Consider the following 17,497-nt stretch of genomic DNA (forward strand, 5'->3'; position numbering starts at 1 on the left):
GAATGACTAGCTATGCAAGTAAGGCTAACACCTGGACCACAGTTGGAATGCAGAGCAAAGCAGGAGATCAAGGGAAGCTTAACTCCCAGCTTATGCAAAAAGATCTGAGAAAGTGAGACATTTGTGTAGTCTGGAAGATCTGGCAATAGGTAGTGGAGAACAAGATAGGAATGGGCTGGGTTCACTGGTAGATCTCCAGTACTGAAGAAGACATGTGTCAAGATTTAAGGAAAAGCATCAGTCTCTTGAGTACAAGGCAGAAAACCAAAACAAGGATTGAGGCAGTGGGGTCTTAGAAACCCAGACTCATTCACAGGCACGGGGATATGGAAGGGACTTGGTCAAAGGTAACAGGCAAGACACCATGGTTAAAATGGGCCCAAGAGTAGAATAAGACTCACAAGGCACTGAACCTTGGAGCCACTGGCCTAATGCTTCCCAATTCCATCCATTCCCCAGTCTCCCAAAGCCAGCGGACTAGTGCCAGGGCCCATGGCAAAGGGCAAATGTATAGGTGAGGGTCAAATAGCTAAATCCAGCTGTGGAGATTATAAATCATAGGGACTAGAAGCCAAAACAGCACTACAAGTACTTACTGTGGTTTACAAGATAGCTCCCATTATCTTGAAATTCTTAGATGTGATTCTACTGAAACAAAAAAGTTGGAAAGCTAGAATACAAATTCAGTTAAATACTTGGAATTGTCTGTCTACTGAATGTCAAGCATCTTGATATTTAAAAATTACATAAAGCAGATATTTGGAATACCAAGTTATTGTTGTGCTCTAATCAGAGTTTGGCAATAATAATGATCTATTTTCTGGCTCATGCAAATTCTTCACAATAGGTAATTCTGTGTACTGTAGTAGTTCTCTCATTCCTCTCTCTACAATGCTGGGCTATATATTGCTTAGTTGGAGAGTGTGGGGAAAGGTACAAAAATAACCAAGCTAAAAATGATGAACAACTAACATGGCTGATGGCTTGTCTAGACCATTGATAAAAATTACAAAACATCTGTTTCCTTCACTTTTTACATATATGGGTTCACAGCAGAGTGTTGTGAAACAGGGAAGAGAGTCAAGCCAGCTAAACCAGAAAAGAGCAAAATGAAAGGACCTGAAAGGAACACTCCTTGCTGGAGTGCTGGACATTTTCTATTTGCCTCTTCACCCTATCTTGTGGCCTGGAAACTGAGTTATGTGCCCTACCACAACGAGATCCAGTGCTCCTTGGCTCCCATGATGTTCAGGCTGTAGAAAGCACCCACTAGCAGGAGATGGGAAGCAAGGAGAAGGACTTCAAGTTTTATGTACCCCAGCTCCCTCCCTTGAGGTCATTACAGGTTGTAGAGTCCTTCTATTCAACACTGGCACTGTCAGGTGGCCTTCTCCACATAGCCACCCCCCTCTTCTAATGTTCCAGGACCTGCTCCAAGCCCTCACACTGTCACAGCCCACTCCTCCAGCCCTGAAGCTCCTACTGGTTTGTTTCCCTACATCCTGCCCATTCCTCCTCCAATTGTCCAAAATGAATGTGTATCAGTTCCCTGCCAGGACCCAGACTGAATATCATCATTCCACAGCCACCCTTCCAGTGGCCCCGGGGTCGAGGGCCGGGGCCAGGGAGGCATGTGACAGCTGGAGTTATGTGACTTCCTCTGGCAATACTGTTCAAGTTAGTGTGAAAAAGTTCCATTCCTGGGGCCCCTGGTGGCTCAGTCAGTGAAGCAACTGCTTTTGGCTCAGGTCATGATCCCAAGGTTGTGGGATCAAGTCCCACATCGGGCTCCTTGCTCAGGAGGGGCCTTCTCCCTCTCCCTCTGCTGCTCCCCTGTTGGTATTCTCTCTGTCCCTCTCAAGTAAATAAAATCTTAAAAAAAAAAAAAAAAGTTCCAGTCCTGGGTGTAAGGGAAAGAGGTCTGTTATTTCTACTTCACCAAGCATCCTGAGGGCAGAGTGAAATTTCACCCTGTCCCTGAATCGGGTCAATAATTTGAGAGATTTTGGTTTCTGGGTATCAAGAAGAACAAAAATATCAACTCACCTAAGCCAGCAGTAATTCTCCAAAAGAGAGCTACCGAGACAAAGATCTAAAAAGTTGGAGTAGAAAGGGTTTGAAGCTCAGTTTCTCCCCACTTGAGCTTTTTCCTAATGTACTTGGGACATTTCTCTCAATTGTTTCAAAAAAGTTAAGAACTGAATTTGTATTCTTCACTTGCCAGATTCTCAAGAGAATTAGAATATGATATTCCTACACCGTACTCAAAACTACAAAAACAATTTCAATAGCTCTGCAGGATATTAAAACCTCCTGGTAGCTTCTCATAAATTCAGTTTTTGATTTGGTTTCTATCAAGTAGCCAGACACTTTATGTTCAACTCTTACTGAAGATAAGAATAGGTTACCCATTCAGCATAAATACCATTGATTTACATTTTTAAAAACCCATTGACCTTATTAATGCACAGCTGAGAAATTTGGAAAAGCCTATCTAAAGATATTCATCTAGAAATGTTGGAAACAAGTCTGGTTTGCCTACAATGGAGTTAAATCTAATGATGCTTAAATTCCACCCAGAATGAGACATCACTACAACCACTCTTGGATTTCTAAGGCTATCGGCAGAGATCTGCATTAAATCTTGCAAGAAGACTCAGTAATGTAAATAACAAAGGGTGAGACTACAGACCAATAGAGTCAATATCAGAGTAGTATTGGACTTTTTTTTCTGAAAAGAACAACAGTAACATCAGTATCAACATTCCAGTGATTTAAGCTATAACTAGAGAAATTTCATTAGATATTAGAACAAGCATTGACTGCTAAGGTGTATGGTTAAAATTCCACAAATACTGCTCTCAGGTCCCCTGCCATGCACAAATGACTCAAAACTACACACATCTATACTTCGCCACAGGAATAGACAATGTCTTCTCCTTCCATCTCCTTAATAAGGCTTCTTTCTTTGTTTGTTTTTTTTTAACCTGTGGATGCAAGAAATAAAGAATCTTCAAGAGAAAAATCTGCCTTCTGAAAGCAAGTTTTCCTCAGTGTGACCATAAAGATAGGCTTTCAAATATCCAGGTAAAATATTGAGGGAATCGGGTAGGGCTCATCCTGTCTCTCTACCACCTTTCTTCTCTCTTTCTCTAGAAAGGGAGATTCCAGATACCAGTTGGGCCTTAGTAGAAGTGTCTCCCTTTCTCTTCCTCTCTCCCTCCTTCTCCCTCCCTTTCTCTCTCTCTCTTTCTCTCTCACACACACACACACATGGCCTGATTCTTAAGGCCATCTTGATAGATCTCTCCTGTCTCCAAAAAGAGCTTTCAGGTACAGCATCCATTTGAAGTCAAATTCAAACTTAGAGGAGAGGGAGAGGCCCCACTTGGGTCCTAAGAGCAAGCCCTTGACCAAGGCTGTGCACTGCAAGTTACAAGGACTGCTGAAAAGGAAGTGGAAGTGTATTTCTTCTTCCATGACTTCAGGAGGAGGTGGAAGACCTAAGCCATGGGAAGAGTTGAATTTTACAATTTTGACTTCCTGTTACTCTCTCTAATAGAGAATATAGCTTTGGGAAGCAGACAGGACTGGACCCAAACTCTAGCCCTGATTCCTGGTAGCTGTACCCTGGAGCAAGATAACTTCTCTGAGCCTCCACTTCCTCATACGTAACATGGTGATAATAACACCCCCTTCACAGAAAGGCTGTGTATTTTCAAGAAATCTTATATTCTGTAGCCTTGTAAAGTGTTAAATGCTACCCAACTGTCAGATAGTGGTAGTAGCACTATTCAGAATTCATAGCCTAAATCATTTGTGTGCTGGGATAAGTTAAAGCCCCTGCTATTTCTTTCAAAGTGTTCATTTTAAGTCTCATAAACATTTCATCTTTACTCTGTCTTCAAAGATTACTCTGCACAAAGTTCAGCCTTACATCTGTTACAATTCACCGTGGCTGTGCAGAGTACATATGTGATTACAATTTTCCATTAAAAGTCACAGGATAACTAACTTCTTAAGTTATAGCATATACTGAGATTCCTATTCCTGCTTTTTGTCCCTAACAAGCTTTCATGGGTCAGAGGTTAGGTGTGCTTGGTGTTTTAAGTGCATGAGCTTCGCATGTCTAAAACTTTAAAGAAGATAGAATCCATAAGCAAGCAGGTTAGACACACTGCCTCCATTTTCCATCCCTTATCAAGTAACCAAACCTGAACTGGGAAGGGTACCCAAGTCCAAAATCAAACATATCCTCACCCTCCTTTCTGCTTCCTTTCTGAGAGTCAGACTTAAGTCCAGGAGAACCATCATGAAATTCTACACTCCCAACAAATATAATGAGAATGTAACACAAATCAAGATGAGTAATAAGGCCATTGAAGGCAGCTTTATTAAAAGCCACACGAGGGACTGCGAGTGCAATTAACAACATCTGGTGTGGCCTTTGGTTGTCTAATAAGCATAATTGTGTCATCTTCTCTGAAACAGGTGAGCTAGTATTTAGAAAGGAAAGAAAAAAGAGAGAGAGAGAGATGTCTTGGAGTATGTTAATCAGAAAATCTGCTTCAATTCGAATTCAACTGCATCACCATTAAAATAATACCCCCAAAGGAAGGGAATTAGATGTCATCATAAGAAGATCCATCTGACTCATTCTGAACTTTTCCCCAGAATGAAGTTCCCACAGATTCCAAACCTTGCCCTCCATCCCATGCTTCATAAACCTAATAGGCTTCCTTCCACATGGGTAAATTTCCATACTCCCAGACTATTGGGCCAAGTGTCTAGGGGTAACAAGTTACAGCAGCCCACTTCCTCTCATTCAGTCCTACAAACACTATAGGCAGCCCCTACAGGTCTCTGAGGAAAACCCCACCTGTCCTTTGAAGATCCCAGCCTGAGTAACAGGAGAGTTTTCACTGCATTCTAGCCTAAGGTGCAAAGTCACTGAGAACAAAGTTCCTGAGAGTCTTCGGTGGATTTTTTCCCTGAAACTCACGTATCCATACAATTTATAGATTAGATCCACTACAAATATACATGAGATCACATGCTAAGATTTTAGTAGTCAAGAGTTTTGTCTAAATTTATATAGCTGAAGGAAAAGAATGTTGGAAAAATCTCAAGCGAAGCCATGAATTCTTAACAATGGATTTCACCCCATGCTTTCAAAGCCCAGAAATGCATCGGAGTCGATGCAACGTGGCAGTGGGGCTCTAGAGAGTGAGTGAGAGCACACACTACAGGCCTCAGTCCAAGTCCTCTTCTGTCACCAAAATGACTCCACAGAGAGGAGACGCTATGGATACCCAGTCGGTGCTTTGAGAGAGAGAGAGAGAGAGAGAGAGAGTATTCCAGTGTCTCAGTCATCAATGCTACCTCATGTGGGCTCTGCAGACTGTGAACTGTTACCAGTCTGGGGCCAGATAAATACGGAAACTGAGAGTCACCGTTGAGAAAACCTTGTAGCAAAGTTGACATTGCTATGATCTTTCAACATAATTATTTTTTCTATTAGCTCACTTTTATTGATTTTGCAAGAGTTTTAATCTACAGTGAGTTGGAAATTTAAAAATACAAACTGGTTCTTTACCGCAGGTAGTTTGAGAAGCCATGTTCTAGACCTAGGTTCACAGCCTTGGTCACTTGGACTCTCCTGGTGAGCATTAAAAAGTAATGAGGCCTGGGTCTGAATCTCAGAGAATCTGCTTTAATTGGAATGTAATGCAGTCTTGGCATTGGGATAGTCTTTAGAACTCCCAGTTGTTTCTAAAATGCAGCAAAGTATTTGAGAACCACTCTTCTCATACTGGTAAGGGATTATGGCATATACTTAGGGTAAGAGCTGGGAACACACAAAAGTAATGATTTTATTTTATTACTTTGAAAATTTGGAAATTTTTTTTAAGTTATAATTCAATATTTATTAAAAATAAGGGTAAAACGAACTGGAATGCTATGATAGTCATGTTATATACATATACATGTATATATAATACATATATACATATATTCAGTCATGTTATATATATATAATCATGTTTTATAAACATATATATACATGTTATATACATTGTGTGTATATATATATGTTTAATGTAAACTTTTTATTACAATATAACAGCCATACAGAAAATTACACAGACCTGAAGCGCCTGATATTTTTATAAGGCAAACACATCTGTGAAACCAAAATTCAGACCAAGAAACAGTCATGCACAATGTTGTCTGCCCCATGTCATGACATCTAAAATAGCTTCACAATGGGGGGAGATCAAGATAATGTACTCTACTATGAATATGACATCTTAGTTTACAGTAGATCTAATTTAAGTTGGAAGATTTCAAAGAATAGAAATAGAAAAGACAATGATACTTCCTGGTAAAGATGGCAGGTTGCACACACACACATCTTTATTTGTTCACTCAGGAAATTCCACCGAAATGACAATACGTGAATTTCTTAAAGGCGTAAATTCACAGAATCAAGAGCAAAGATAATAATGTTGTTTTAGATGCTAGAAAGTAGTAAATGACTTTTCAGGCCTAAGAAAACTGAAGCCTAAACTGAGGGTAGAGGAAAGTGGATAGTAGTCCATTTACAACACAGAATTGTCCTAAGTTGAGCTACCATTATTAGAGGGATGCTAGTGAAGTTAAAATCAGTGGCCTTGGGTTAAGTCTGTTTAAGAAGCCTGATGGCTTCTTAATCCCCATCCCTCACTCTGTGCAGCATTTGACTCTGCCTCAACTCTGCCAAAGGCCAGAGCTTTATTCTCTGGAGAGGCCCAAACAGGAGTCTATGGGGATACCAAGTATGGCTGAAGATTGGGGTATCATACCAAAATCACCGAGGAACTAAGTGAACGAATGCACACTGCTCACTGAGATGCCCAAGCTTCTTTCCTACTTGATTCCCAAAATGTTAGCAGCCAGTCAAGAGATCAGAAAAGCCACCTATGAGCCGAAGGAACAGATCTTAAGAAAATGATTTCAAATGTTCCTGAAGAAAGAGCACAGCTGTTTGAAATAAAATCGTAAGAGACAAGCTCCTGTCGGGAGACAAGTCTCCATAGGTCTTTCTTTCATTTCTGAAGATCTTGTGCAGAACCTGACAGCTCTTTGCTCCGGACTACTTTTTCAAGCCCCTGGATAGTGAAAGTTTGGAAGGTAGAGATAATGTCTCCCTCTAGAATGGAATACGGGCTTGTTTGCAAACATCTCCCTCTGAAGCAAAGCTTGGGTAGGTGTACTTACAGGCCATTATAAATCACTGGGATTTCCTAAGCTGAGGAGGCCTTAGCTGAGACACAAACCTACTGCTATGGGAGGCTCCATCTTGCTTTGCCCCATCTTGTCCCTGTGGTACCTGGGGAGCAAGGGGAGCCCAGGCAAGCATGAAGCTCACGCTGTTGGCTGGACTAAGAGTAATAAAATCCTTTGTCTCTGATCCAGGAGTTTCAAGTCTTCTGCTAGCATCCACGAAACTGCAGCAGGCTGACTTATTAGCTTGCAAGTGACTAAGACCCTTCATGGTTCTTGCCCTCCTCAACCACTCCCACAGATTCCAAATAGCTTTGGAGCCCTCCATTCTAGAACATAAGCAGATAAACAAAAATCACAAGATTTCAAGTATATTGGCTAACAATGATAAAAACATCTTAAAAAGCAGCCCATTGAAAAGAAGAAAATAAAAAATATATTAGTGATATCCTCAGGGAGTAAGAGACGCTATCATATTTATAAAATAAGAACAAGATGCATATTTTTTAAAGAAACATTAGGAAAACAAAGTTATTACAACTTTAAATGAAACTTTAAGTAAAAAAGAAAAGAGTTCATAAAAGAGTTTTAAAATAAAATCAAGAAAATGTCCTGCAAAGTACAACACACCAAGAGATGGAAAACTATAGAATCTGGGTGCTGCATTACAGCCTAAGCTATTAAGTCAGCAGCCCTACCTCCTAACTTTCTGCTCTAAAAGAGAGTAAATTTCCTTACTGCTTAAGCCAATATAAGTTGAGTTTTCTTGCAGCCAAATGCATCCTGGGAAGACCGTGGGAACCAGTGTGCTTTCGAAAAGGATAAACCAGTTAGTGGTCTATAGCAGGGGATAAAAATGGAAGCGGTGCCATTATCAAATAAAGTCTTCTCCCCAAGCTGTTTATCTGCCACAATTTTGCTGCAAACATTGGAGATACTGGCAGCTATGCTATTTTCCATTAGCAAATAACTGTTTGTCTCATGATGCTTCCCACTCCTGATTTCTCTGTTATATGTATATGACTATTAGCTAAGGAGAATGTCTATTCTGCAAGCTTTTTAGGAAACATGAAAGGTTGCAATGTCAAACAAACTGTACCTGGGAAGACAAGTAGATTGTGCTACTTTGGTGATAAAAGAGGTTTGCTTACTAGTATAACTTGCTACCTTTTACATCAGCACAGAGTAGTGTCCAAAATACTGTCAATGATCCCACAGGAAACACTGTCTGGTGCCTTAAAAGTCAATTGCATCAAAACCAGGAAAGATAATGTGGAATTCTTCTTGACTGCCTGGAAGCTAATGTCTTTCCAGAAGCTATGACTTGAAATCTTTGAATGGCATTTGACAAGACATTTGTATCACCTTTGAGAGAAAAGGGATGCCCATCCTTAGGATAGTCACTTTAGTAAGAAGTTCATTTTTCTCTTTGCTTACTGTACAGATATAAACATGATATACTTTCTCATTGAAAGCTTTAAAGTCACTATTAGAATGCCGCTGAAAACCACAAGTTCTTCTGGAAACACAGCTCCTCGGGAAAAGTGAAGAATCCAGAGTGACAACATTTCATAAAATTTCAATGCAAGATAAATAATCTGGGAGAATCTAGATCCTGTATAGGATGGATTCGAAAGCGAATTATGCTTAGACAACCTTAAAATTGAAACACAAATTCATCATCCTTTCTTTGCTGTCAAAGACAGCATGGATGGCGCAGATCTCGCCTCAAAGATGACCTCACTGACTTGAGTGCAAATGAAGTGATGATTCCCCTCCCTAAAACCACTCCAAAATTTCCACTTCTTACTCAATCCAGAGGATAAGAACTTTTTCACTAAAATTCGCTTTTGAATAAAACTGAAATTCATTCCTATTTTAGTTAACAAATTTGAACTCTTTCAATTTTTCCAGGCATTACCATTATATTTTGTATACATTCTCATAAAATAGAAAAGCAGATACAACTCACCAGAATTATCATCTTTATAGTCCATGCCAGTGAAGTAATAAATTTCCACTATAATCAAATAAGTTGCATGAAGATGTTCGGTGTGTATATGTATTTGTGGGGAGAAGGAGTAATTTATAACTTTATTTAGATTTTCAAAGATTTCTGCATCCCCCAAAATGTTAACAAGTAGGAATATTAACAACGGTTCTGTGTTATGGAGCAGTCCTTTAAGATAGTATGTAATTACCACATCAAGTCATAGGTCATTTCTAACATGAATTTAATTCAATATCACCTTGTAAATTAGCAGTTAAGTTTTCAAATGTGATCTGACCCAAGCCCTAAAAAATTGACCAGGAAATTCCTATAAAATTGAAACTATCTTTCCAACTTTGATTAGAAGCCTACTTAAGAAACATGACAACTGAATGCAATGGGCCAGACCAGATTCTGGACCACAAAGAGAACCTTAATGGAGAAAGTGAAATCCAAATAAAGCCTGGAGTTTAATTAACAGCAATGTACCAATATTGATTTCTTAGTTTGGACAAATTTACACTGGTCATATAAAATGATAACAATGGGGAAAATGGGTGAGGGACATACAGGAATTCTTTGTATATTCTTGGCAACTCTTCTGTAAATTGAATAACATTTCAAATAAAAAGTTGGGTTTTTAGGTTGTTGTTGTTTTTTCTTTTGCAATAAACCTCTACTTGAAATTGTTAACAAGCCTCAATCACATATTGAAATCACAAATATTTATGGAGTACGCAGGCACTGTTCGATTTGCTGGGTCCATGGTGCTGAACAAAATGGATCCATCCCTTTCCTTAGGGAGCTAAGAGATTAGTGGGCAAGGAGATCATTAAGCAGTCACAGCAATCAACATAAATTGTAACTGCAGTTTGTAGTAAGTGCTGTAAAGCAAAAGTGCCAAGGAGAGAGGCACAAAGCTAGAAAGGCTTCTTGGAGGCAGTGGCAATTAAGGTGAAACATGAGGGATGGCTAGGAGCCAGTCAGGTAGGAGCCCTAGGAGTGGAAAAGAGCATGTTCATAAGCCGGGAGGAAAGAAAGGGCGGAGGGCACATCCCACTGTGCCCAATGCATGATCAGGGCATTGAAGAATGTTGCCATCCAAAGAACTGGACCCCGTAGAACCTTCCTTGTAGGCTGGGTTTTAAGTTTTTAAAGTTTTCCAAAGAGATATGGGAAGCCACTAAAAACATTAACCAGAGGACTGATCCAATTAATGCCTTTGAAAGACCATGATGGCTGTGGAATAGAAAGGAGCATAAGAAGCTCCTGTTCAAGGATTCACATTTTTTAAAAATTAAGAAGAAATAAAAAGATCTCAGCTTCAAATGTATCTGTTCTAAAAAGTCCCTCGTAAATAGTAATGTCATCTTGGATGTATACATTGCTTCTTTAGAACCTGCCACCTTAAGTCTTGCAGGGAAGATGGTGTTCCAAAGGGCTTCCAGATAACTAGATCTGGATCTTTCCTCCAGAAGGACTATGATTCAACATAGGTATGAACAAAAACACAAAATAGATACCAAAGTCCTATGACTTACAGCTTAGCAAGGTATCAGCAGTAAAAATCTGCAGCTCTTAACCCCTTAGGAATCTTAGCTTTCACAAGTGATAAAGAATGCTTACTCTGCCTGGTTTTTAAGACCACAAAACCATTATTGACACCTCACTAGTGCCATCTTGGCGTTAGCCCAGGACTAAATATAGAAAATTCCAGACTGCAGAAAAGTGTAATTTTCAATGCCTGTTTAAAATATACAATGTTAAACGTCATCTTCAATTTCTATACCTTGAGCCTGAAGGAACTGGTGTATTGCCCTATCTGACCTAGAAAATGAAATATGGCTTCCAAACTTGATGTAAGCAGTTGCACTTTAATAAAACTTAATAAGTAGTCTGCAGTACTGGCTGGGTACTTTTAAACAGAAGTCCCTAGGGACTCATACTTTCAACAGACACTTGGATTTCCTTAGTTTGTAGGAATAGAGTATCTATAACCTCACTAAATATTATCAAGATATACTCTAAAAACTATCAGAACCAGAAGAAAGAAAAGATTGAGTCTTTTTGGTTTTGTTTTAAAGATTTTGGAAAGATTGGATCTTGATTGAAGCCTATAATTTGATATAAAAAAACTTTCTTATGCAAAGCTCTGTGAACCAAAATAACTATTAAGTTGACAGTCCAGCCCATTGCCTCTCTTCTCTGGCAACAGCATTTTCTCTGGCAACAGCATTTTCTCTGGCGGTCAAAAGGGTTACACAGGGAGTTTCTGACGACATGATTGCGCAACTTGACCCTACCCCCAGACCACCGCAGTCAATAGAATCAAGAGTGTGCACTTGACACAAATTGGGCCAAAGAGTCCCTTTCTCCAGGAATCTGGATTTAGAAGTGAGAGATTCTTGCTCAATCTGTCTGCTCTCTTGAATAGAGGACACATAAACACTGGAACTGCTGGCAGAGGCTATTTTCAACCATTTGGACAAGGAAATTGAGAAAACCAGCCTGCAGGAAGAGACGAGAATGGAGAACGTATGCCAGAAAAAAGAGATGAAAGGCAGAGAAAGAGGGCTTCCTGTTTTCCCTATCACACTCCGGGATCTGCTGTTAGCTTATTCCACCTTATCCCTGCCCCCCAAATCTGTGGGACACTCCCAGTGTCCTTTCAATCACTTCTGGTTTTGCTTGAGTCTGCTCAAACGGAACCTTGTAACTAGAAGCCAAACAAGCCCTCATGAACACTCCAGGTCTCTCCATTTTATTTAGTCTCAAATAACTGAGAACCAGCTTGCACAAATTTTTTAAGGCAAGATCTCTGAAAGGAGAATCTAATTCCAGCCTCTCAGAGCAGATAAATGCAACAAAATTAAAAATGCTTATCCTAAAATGTTAAGCGGAAGAGAATCAGGGCACAAAATTGTGTATATATCAGAATTATGACTACACTATAGTTTATGTTTGTCAAAACTCAAGAAGTGAAGCCCTATACACATTAGGAGAAAAGAACACTAGTTGGGTTAGGGTGACAAGATTATTTTCTGTTTTCTCTATATTCGTCTGGGTCTGTAAATAATTAAACACTTTATAACTTAAAAAAACTAACTCTAAAGATTATGTAGAAATATGTAATAGGTTTATAACATAATGATGCAGTTTTTAAAGTAGAACATAAAACACTCTGTTATGTTTACTGCTACATAAATAGTCCAAAAAGGAACTGTCCCTTTAATACTTTGCATATTAAAGACACATTGCAACTTCCAAAAGACTAGTTCCAAATTAATCCTCAGCCATCACTTCCTCTTCACTGCTTGCCCTCCCAATCCTGTCTAACCCTACTCATCCCCATCCCATGCTACCTTTCTTCCAATGGGATCCCACCCTTCCCCTACCCCCACTCTCTTGTCCCTATTCTCCCACATCCCTGGTACCCCTCCGCCCTCCCTTCTACTTTGAGGTCTGCATACCTGTATCTCCAGACACGCTGACGCATCCTGTCACTCATAGGCCCTAGATTTGTCTCTCTCCTTTAGATCAACTCACCAGGGAGAACCTCATCACAAATGGCCTCCAAGCCAGTTTAAACTATCCTTAGGGGCAATCCAGGTAAGTGTTACATACTGTCCCTTTCGACTATAGCACCAGACAAGCCAGAAGTGAATAAAGAATGGAAGGCAACATCCAATAATAAAAACACACTGTGAACTTGGATAATTTGTAAATTATCTTTAACAGTGCTGTAACACAACTTCCAAAGACAATTCAAAATACAATGTGGACATGGGGGGAAGAAAGTGGTGAGTCACTTATTCACCAGGAAAAAGTGAGCAAGGCTCTCTGATGGTAAAACCAATTCTACTGGTTTCCTGCATAATCATTAACAACTTCCATATATCGAACCGGGCATTGCGCCAGACCTTTGGTACCCATGACCTTACATAATCCTCCCAATGACCTGTGAAACAACTACTGTCATTGCCATTTTACAGGAACAAAAGGGTTGAAGAGTTAAGTTATTTGTGCAAGTTTATTTTTTTAATATTTAGTTATTTATCTATTAGAGAGAGAGCAGGGGAGGAGCAGAGGGAGAGAATTTTCAAACTCCCTACTGAGGGTAGAGCTCTATTCCAAGACCCCGAGATCATGACCCAAGCCCAGACCAAGAGTCCAACCCTTAACCTACTGAGTCACCCAAGTGCCCCATTCCTTGTGCAAGTTTCAAGGCTAAGAAGTAGCAGAGCAGGCAGTGGGGAGTCTACTTTTCCTTCTCTCTCTATGCTCTCTCTCTCTCACTCTCTCTCAAATAAATAAAATCTAAAAAAAGAAAAGAAAAAAAAGAAAAAGAAGTAGCAGAGCAGGATGCTGTGGTCTTTGCATTAAACCTCGTGGCCTCAAACAGGCCTTAGACTTTCCAATGAAAATAGATCTCTGAATTACTTTATACTTTATAATGTTAAAGCCATGTGTTAGCTATTAGTAGTAGTAGTATTTTATAATACAAATACCCAGTTTACCTGTAAATTTAAATACTGAATGAAAAATACACACTAAAAGAAGCACTGTAGAAATGACCACATTATCCAAAATTAATAACATACACAATGACATTCAATATCAACATAGCCCTTATACATTACAGTTAAAAACTATGTCACAGGGCACCTGGTGGCTCAGTCGGTTAAGCAACTGCCTTCGGCTCAGGTCATGATCCTGGAGTCCTGGGATTGAGTCCCACTTCAGGCTCCCTGCTTGACAGGAAGTTTGCTTCTCCCTCTGACCCTTCCTGTTCTCATGCTCTCTCTCTCTCTGTCTGTCTCAAATAAATAAATAAAATCTTAAAAAAAAAAAAAAACAACTATGTTACAAAGACTTCTCAATAGTACATCTCAATGATAATTATGTATAACTGTTTACAAAACACTACCTATCACATATAAAGAAGCATAAAGCCTATTATCAAGGTAAAACAGAATACGACCTGGGAGAAATATTTATTGCATTCATTTCACTAGTGAGACACAGTTTTATAAGGTATTCCATTAGAGTAGAGTAACATTACAATTTTATAATATTACACCAGTTAGAGTGCTTAAGTGTCACCTATTATACCATGAAGACCAATAGCAGCCATTTCAAAAGGTGGGGGGAGAGGACCACATTGTATCTCTTACAATTCTAGTAACTTGTACTACTGTGTATTAAAAAGGAAAAAAAAAAAAAAAAGCCTCCCCCCACCGCCCCCGCCCAGTCAAGCACAGGAAATGTGATGAAGAAAGTAAGAAGGATGAAAATGCAGAAGTTACAACCACAAAGGTAAAGCAATCACAAAATACCATTTGGTGTATTCCCATTCTCTGAATAGGCACATCTATTCATAGCTGGTGTGTGTTTTTCTTTCCCTCCAATTGCTACCATCGTGTGCTCTTCCTTTTTTGTGTGTGAAAATAATTAACTCTCCAATTTCTTCAAAGGAAACTATAATCATTCATTCATTAGTACAATAAACTTTATTGAGCGCCCAGAATGTACCAGACACTTTGCCTGAGAGGAAAATAAATAAATAAAGTCAGTCCCTGCCCTCCCTAAGCTCTGTGGGTGAGGCAGCCTCATGTAAAGTAAACAGCCGAAAATAGTGTGCTAAATACTGGGGCAGAGGTGAGGACACAGTTTCACAGGAGCACAGAGGAAGGATTAACCCAGCCTGGAGCAATCAGGAAGCTTTACAGAGGACAGCATGTTTAAACTCAGCCTTTAAAGATAAATAGGAGCTTTCCAAAGAGTGATGAAGGAGACACTGGGAGAGGAAGCCATCTGGCCATTGTGTGAAAAGGCACAGAGGAGCAGAAGAGCACGGAGACAATCACGTTATCAAAACAATGAGCTCCTTGCTGAGACTACGCCCAGGGTTCATGGAGGCCATGGGAGCTATGAAATTAAAAAACAAACCAACCACAAACTGGGCTAAAAAAAATCCAACAACCTAAGTCAATTGAAGGGCTTGAAGAGATGAAAGACTGTGAATACATGACATTTATTAAAAATATAGAGACCAATGAGAGAAATGTTCCTTACGAAATAAAAAGAATTTGCACGTGTCTATGGATATAAAAAAGACTGAAAGGATAGTGTTAACCAAAATGTTAATACTTATCACCTCTGGGTGATGGAATTATGAGTAAATTTTGTTTTAATCTGTCTTTGCTTCTCTGCCTTCCAGATTTTCTGCATTAAGCTTGCATTACTTTGGCAATTAGTGGAGAAAATGTATGCTAAAATAGAACAATGTAAGCCGGGCTCAGATTGTGGCATGCTAAGGAGTTTGGACTTCATTCCACAGAAAATGAAGATTTATTCCAGGCATTTGATCAGGGATGGGAGATGAACAGATCTGCACTTTAGGGAATTAAATATGGTTAAGGTGTGCGTAATGGATTAGAAGGGTTTGAGGCTGGAGGAAAGATGTGATGGATAGACTAAGGGCAGCACCAGTAGGGATGGAAAACACATATTTGGGGAGACCAAGTAGGACTTCTTAACTGAATATAGGTAACAAAAAAGGGTAGAGGTTTCAGAATAACTCTAGGTTTCCAGGCAATTGGTTAGATGCAGATATTGGAAACTAGCAAGCATAATAAGAAGGAAAAGGCATTTTTTTAAGGAATGGCTAATGAATTTAGTTTTATGTGTGACATGCTTAGAGGACATCTAGGTAGGAATTCTAGGAGGAAATCTAAAATGGACTCAGGTTCAGGAAAAGAGGACCTAGATATACAGACTCATAGGAGATGGTGAAGCCATGGCATTGAGTGAGCTTGCTCAGGGAAAGGCAGGTGAGAAGAGACAGCTGAAACATCCGAAGTCTACAGCAGCGGTCAGAGACGTCAGAAATCCAGAACAGCCGGACGTTGGTAGAGTTCTTTTTGGGGATAGGGTGGTCAGGGCTGGGATCAGAGCAAGAGGAAAAAATTTTACTATTGCAGCTGCTAACAGTAAACAACCACAGAACCTGGTCACTAGTGGGGCGTAGGAAAACAAGGCCAACAGGTGCCAAAGACAGAAAACAAACAGAGGTAACTGGTCACCATCTGAGATGGAAGGTGAGGTACAGAGAGGCAAAGTAAACACTGTAGGGATTACCAAGTAAGATTGTTCCATGGAGGATGGAACTGTCAAAGCTGACCTACCATGTCACTGTTCTGAGGCAGCAACTTCTACACTCTCTTTCACAAACAAGGAAACTGATAAGATCTCAGAGCCAGTTCCTGGCAGGTTTAAGACTAGAATCAATCTCCAAGCCACTAGGGCTTAGTCTCTACACATCAACATACTGCTTCCTTATGCAAACAGAAAAAGAAGGCTCACCCCAGAAATATCAATTATGGAATATGGTAAATCATAAATTGATTTATCTTTTGACTTGACTTAATGGAAATAACATCTTACAGCATATCCCTCTCTCTCTCTGACCACCACCTCTTGTCTTCCAGCTACCTTTCACTACCCTTTGATCCCACTGAGATTGTCAGCCACTGATCTGTTTACCAGCTTTAGGTGCTATGGTCAATCATTACAGCAATACCTCCCTTGCATGCACTCACTACCCTCTGGCCCCTGTTATTTTATTATACCCATTGCATAATCTGCGGCTCTGGTTGAATCCTTCTCTTCACTGGCTCCATGTCTCATGGTATCCATGAATACAACAACCTCTTCACCGCTCTCACTTTATATTTGTGGCCAGAAACTTGAATTGGGCATGGTAAGGCAGCCAGACAACCTTCCTGCACCTCCCCGGTCTGCTGGGTCTCCCTACTTAACTATTCACACCTTCTCTCTCCTCCAACCACTACCACCCCCTCCCTCACCCTCATCCTCCACTGATTCCTTACTTCCCCTTTGGAGAAAACTAAAGCAACCAAAGAGAACCTCAACTGACCCCGCCATCTTGGTTACCCATTTTCCAAAACCTGGACGCACATCCTCTACCCTACCTCCACGAAATGTCCTTTTTTGTGTGTGCAATAGATTCCATACCTTCTCTTTCCAACATCATTAATTATGCTTTCTCTATTGAATCATTCTCAGGTGCATGCAAACATGGTGTTATTTCTTCCATTAAAAAATCAAAACTTCTTTTTTTTTTTAAGATTTTATTTATTTATTTATTTGACAGAGAGAGAGAGAGAGAGAGAGAGAGGACAAGTAGGCAGAGAGGCAGGCGGTGGGAGAGAGGGGGCC

General features: G+C 40.0%; 1 protein-coding gene across 6 annotated transcripts in view; it reads right to left on the reverse strand.

Moving 5' to 3' along the window:
• SLC35F4 (solute carrier family 35 member F4) overlaps positions 1–17,497 on the reverse strand; it is a 232,213-nt gene that overhangs the window by 210,084 nt on the left and 4,632 nt on the right. For 2 of the 6 annotated variants that reach the window (XM_047739088.1, XM_047739090.1), the window contains exon 2: positions 7,261–7,595. The exons of 2 other annotated variants lie outside the window; for them this stretch is intronic. In XM_047739088.1, coding sequence (XP_047595044.1) covers positions 7,261–7,267 — 7 coding nt within the window. In that variant the 5' untranslated portion in view covers positions 7,268–7,595. Of the gene's footprint in view, positions 1–7,260; positions 7,596–8,004; positions 8,048–14,592; positions 14,719–17,497 lie in introns of those variants that run through there. 2 more of the 6 variants (XM_047739089.1, XM_047739091.1) reach the window with 2 other exon arrangements.

This window comes from Lutra lutra, chromosome 7 (genome assembly GCF_902655055.1).
Source record: "Lutra lutra chromosome 7, mLutLut1.2, whole genome shotgun sequence".
Classification (NCBI taxonomy): Eukaryota; Metazoa; Chordata; class Mammalia; order Carnivora; family Mustelidae; genus Lutra; species Lutra lutra.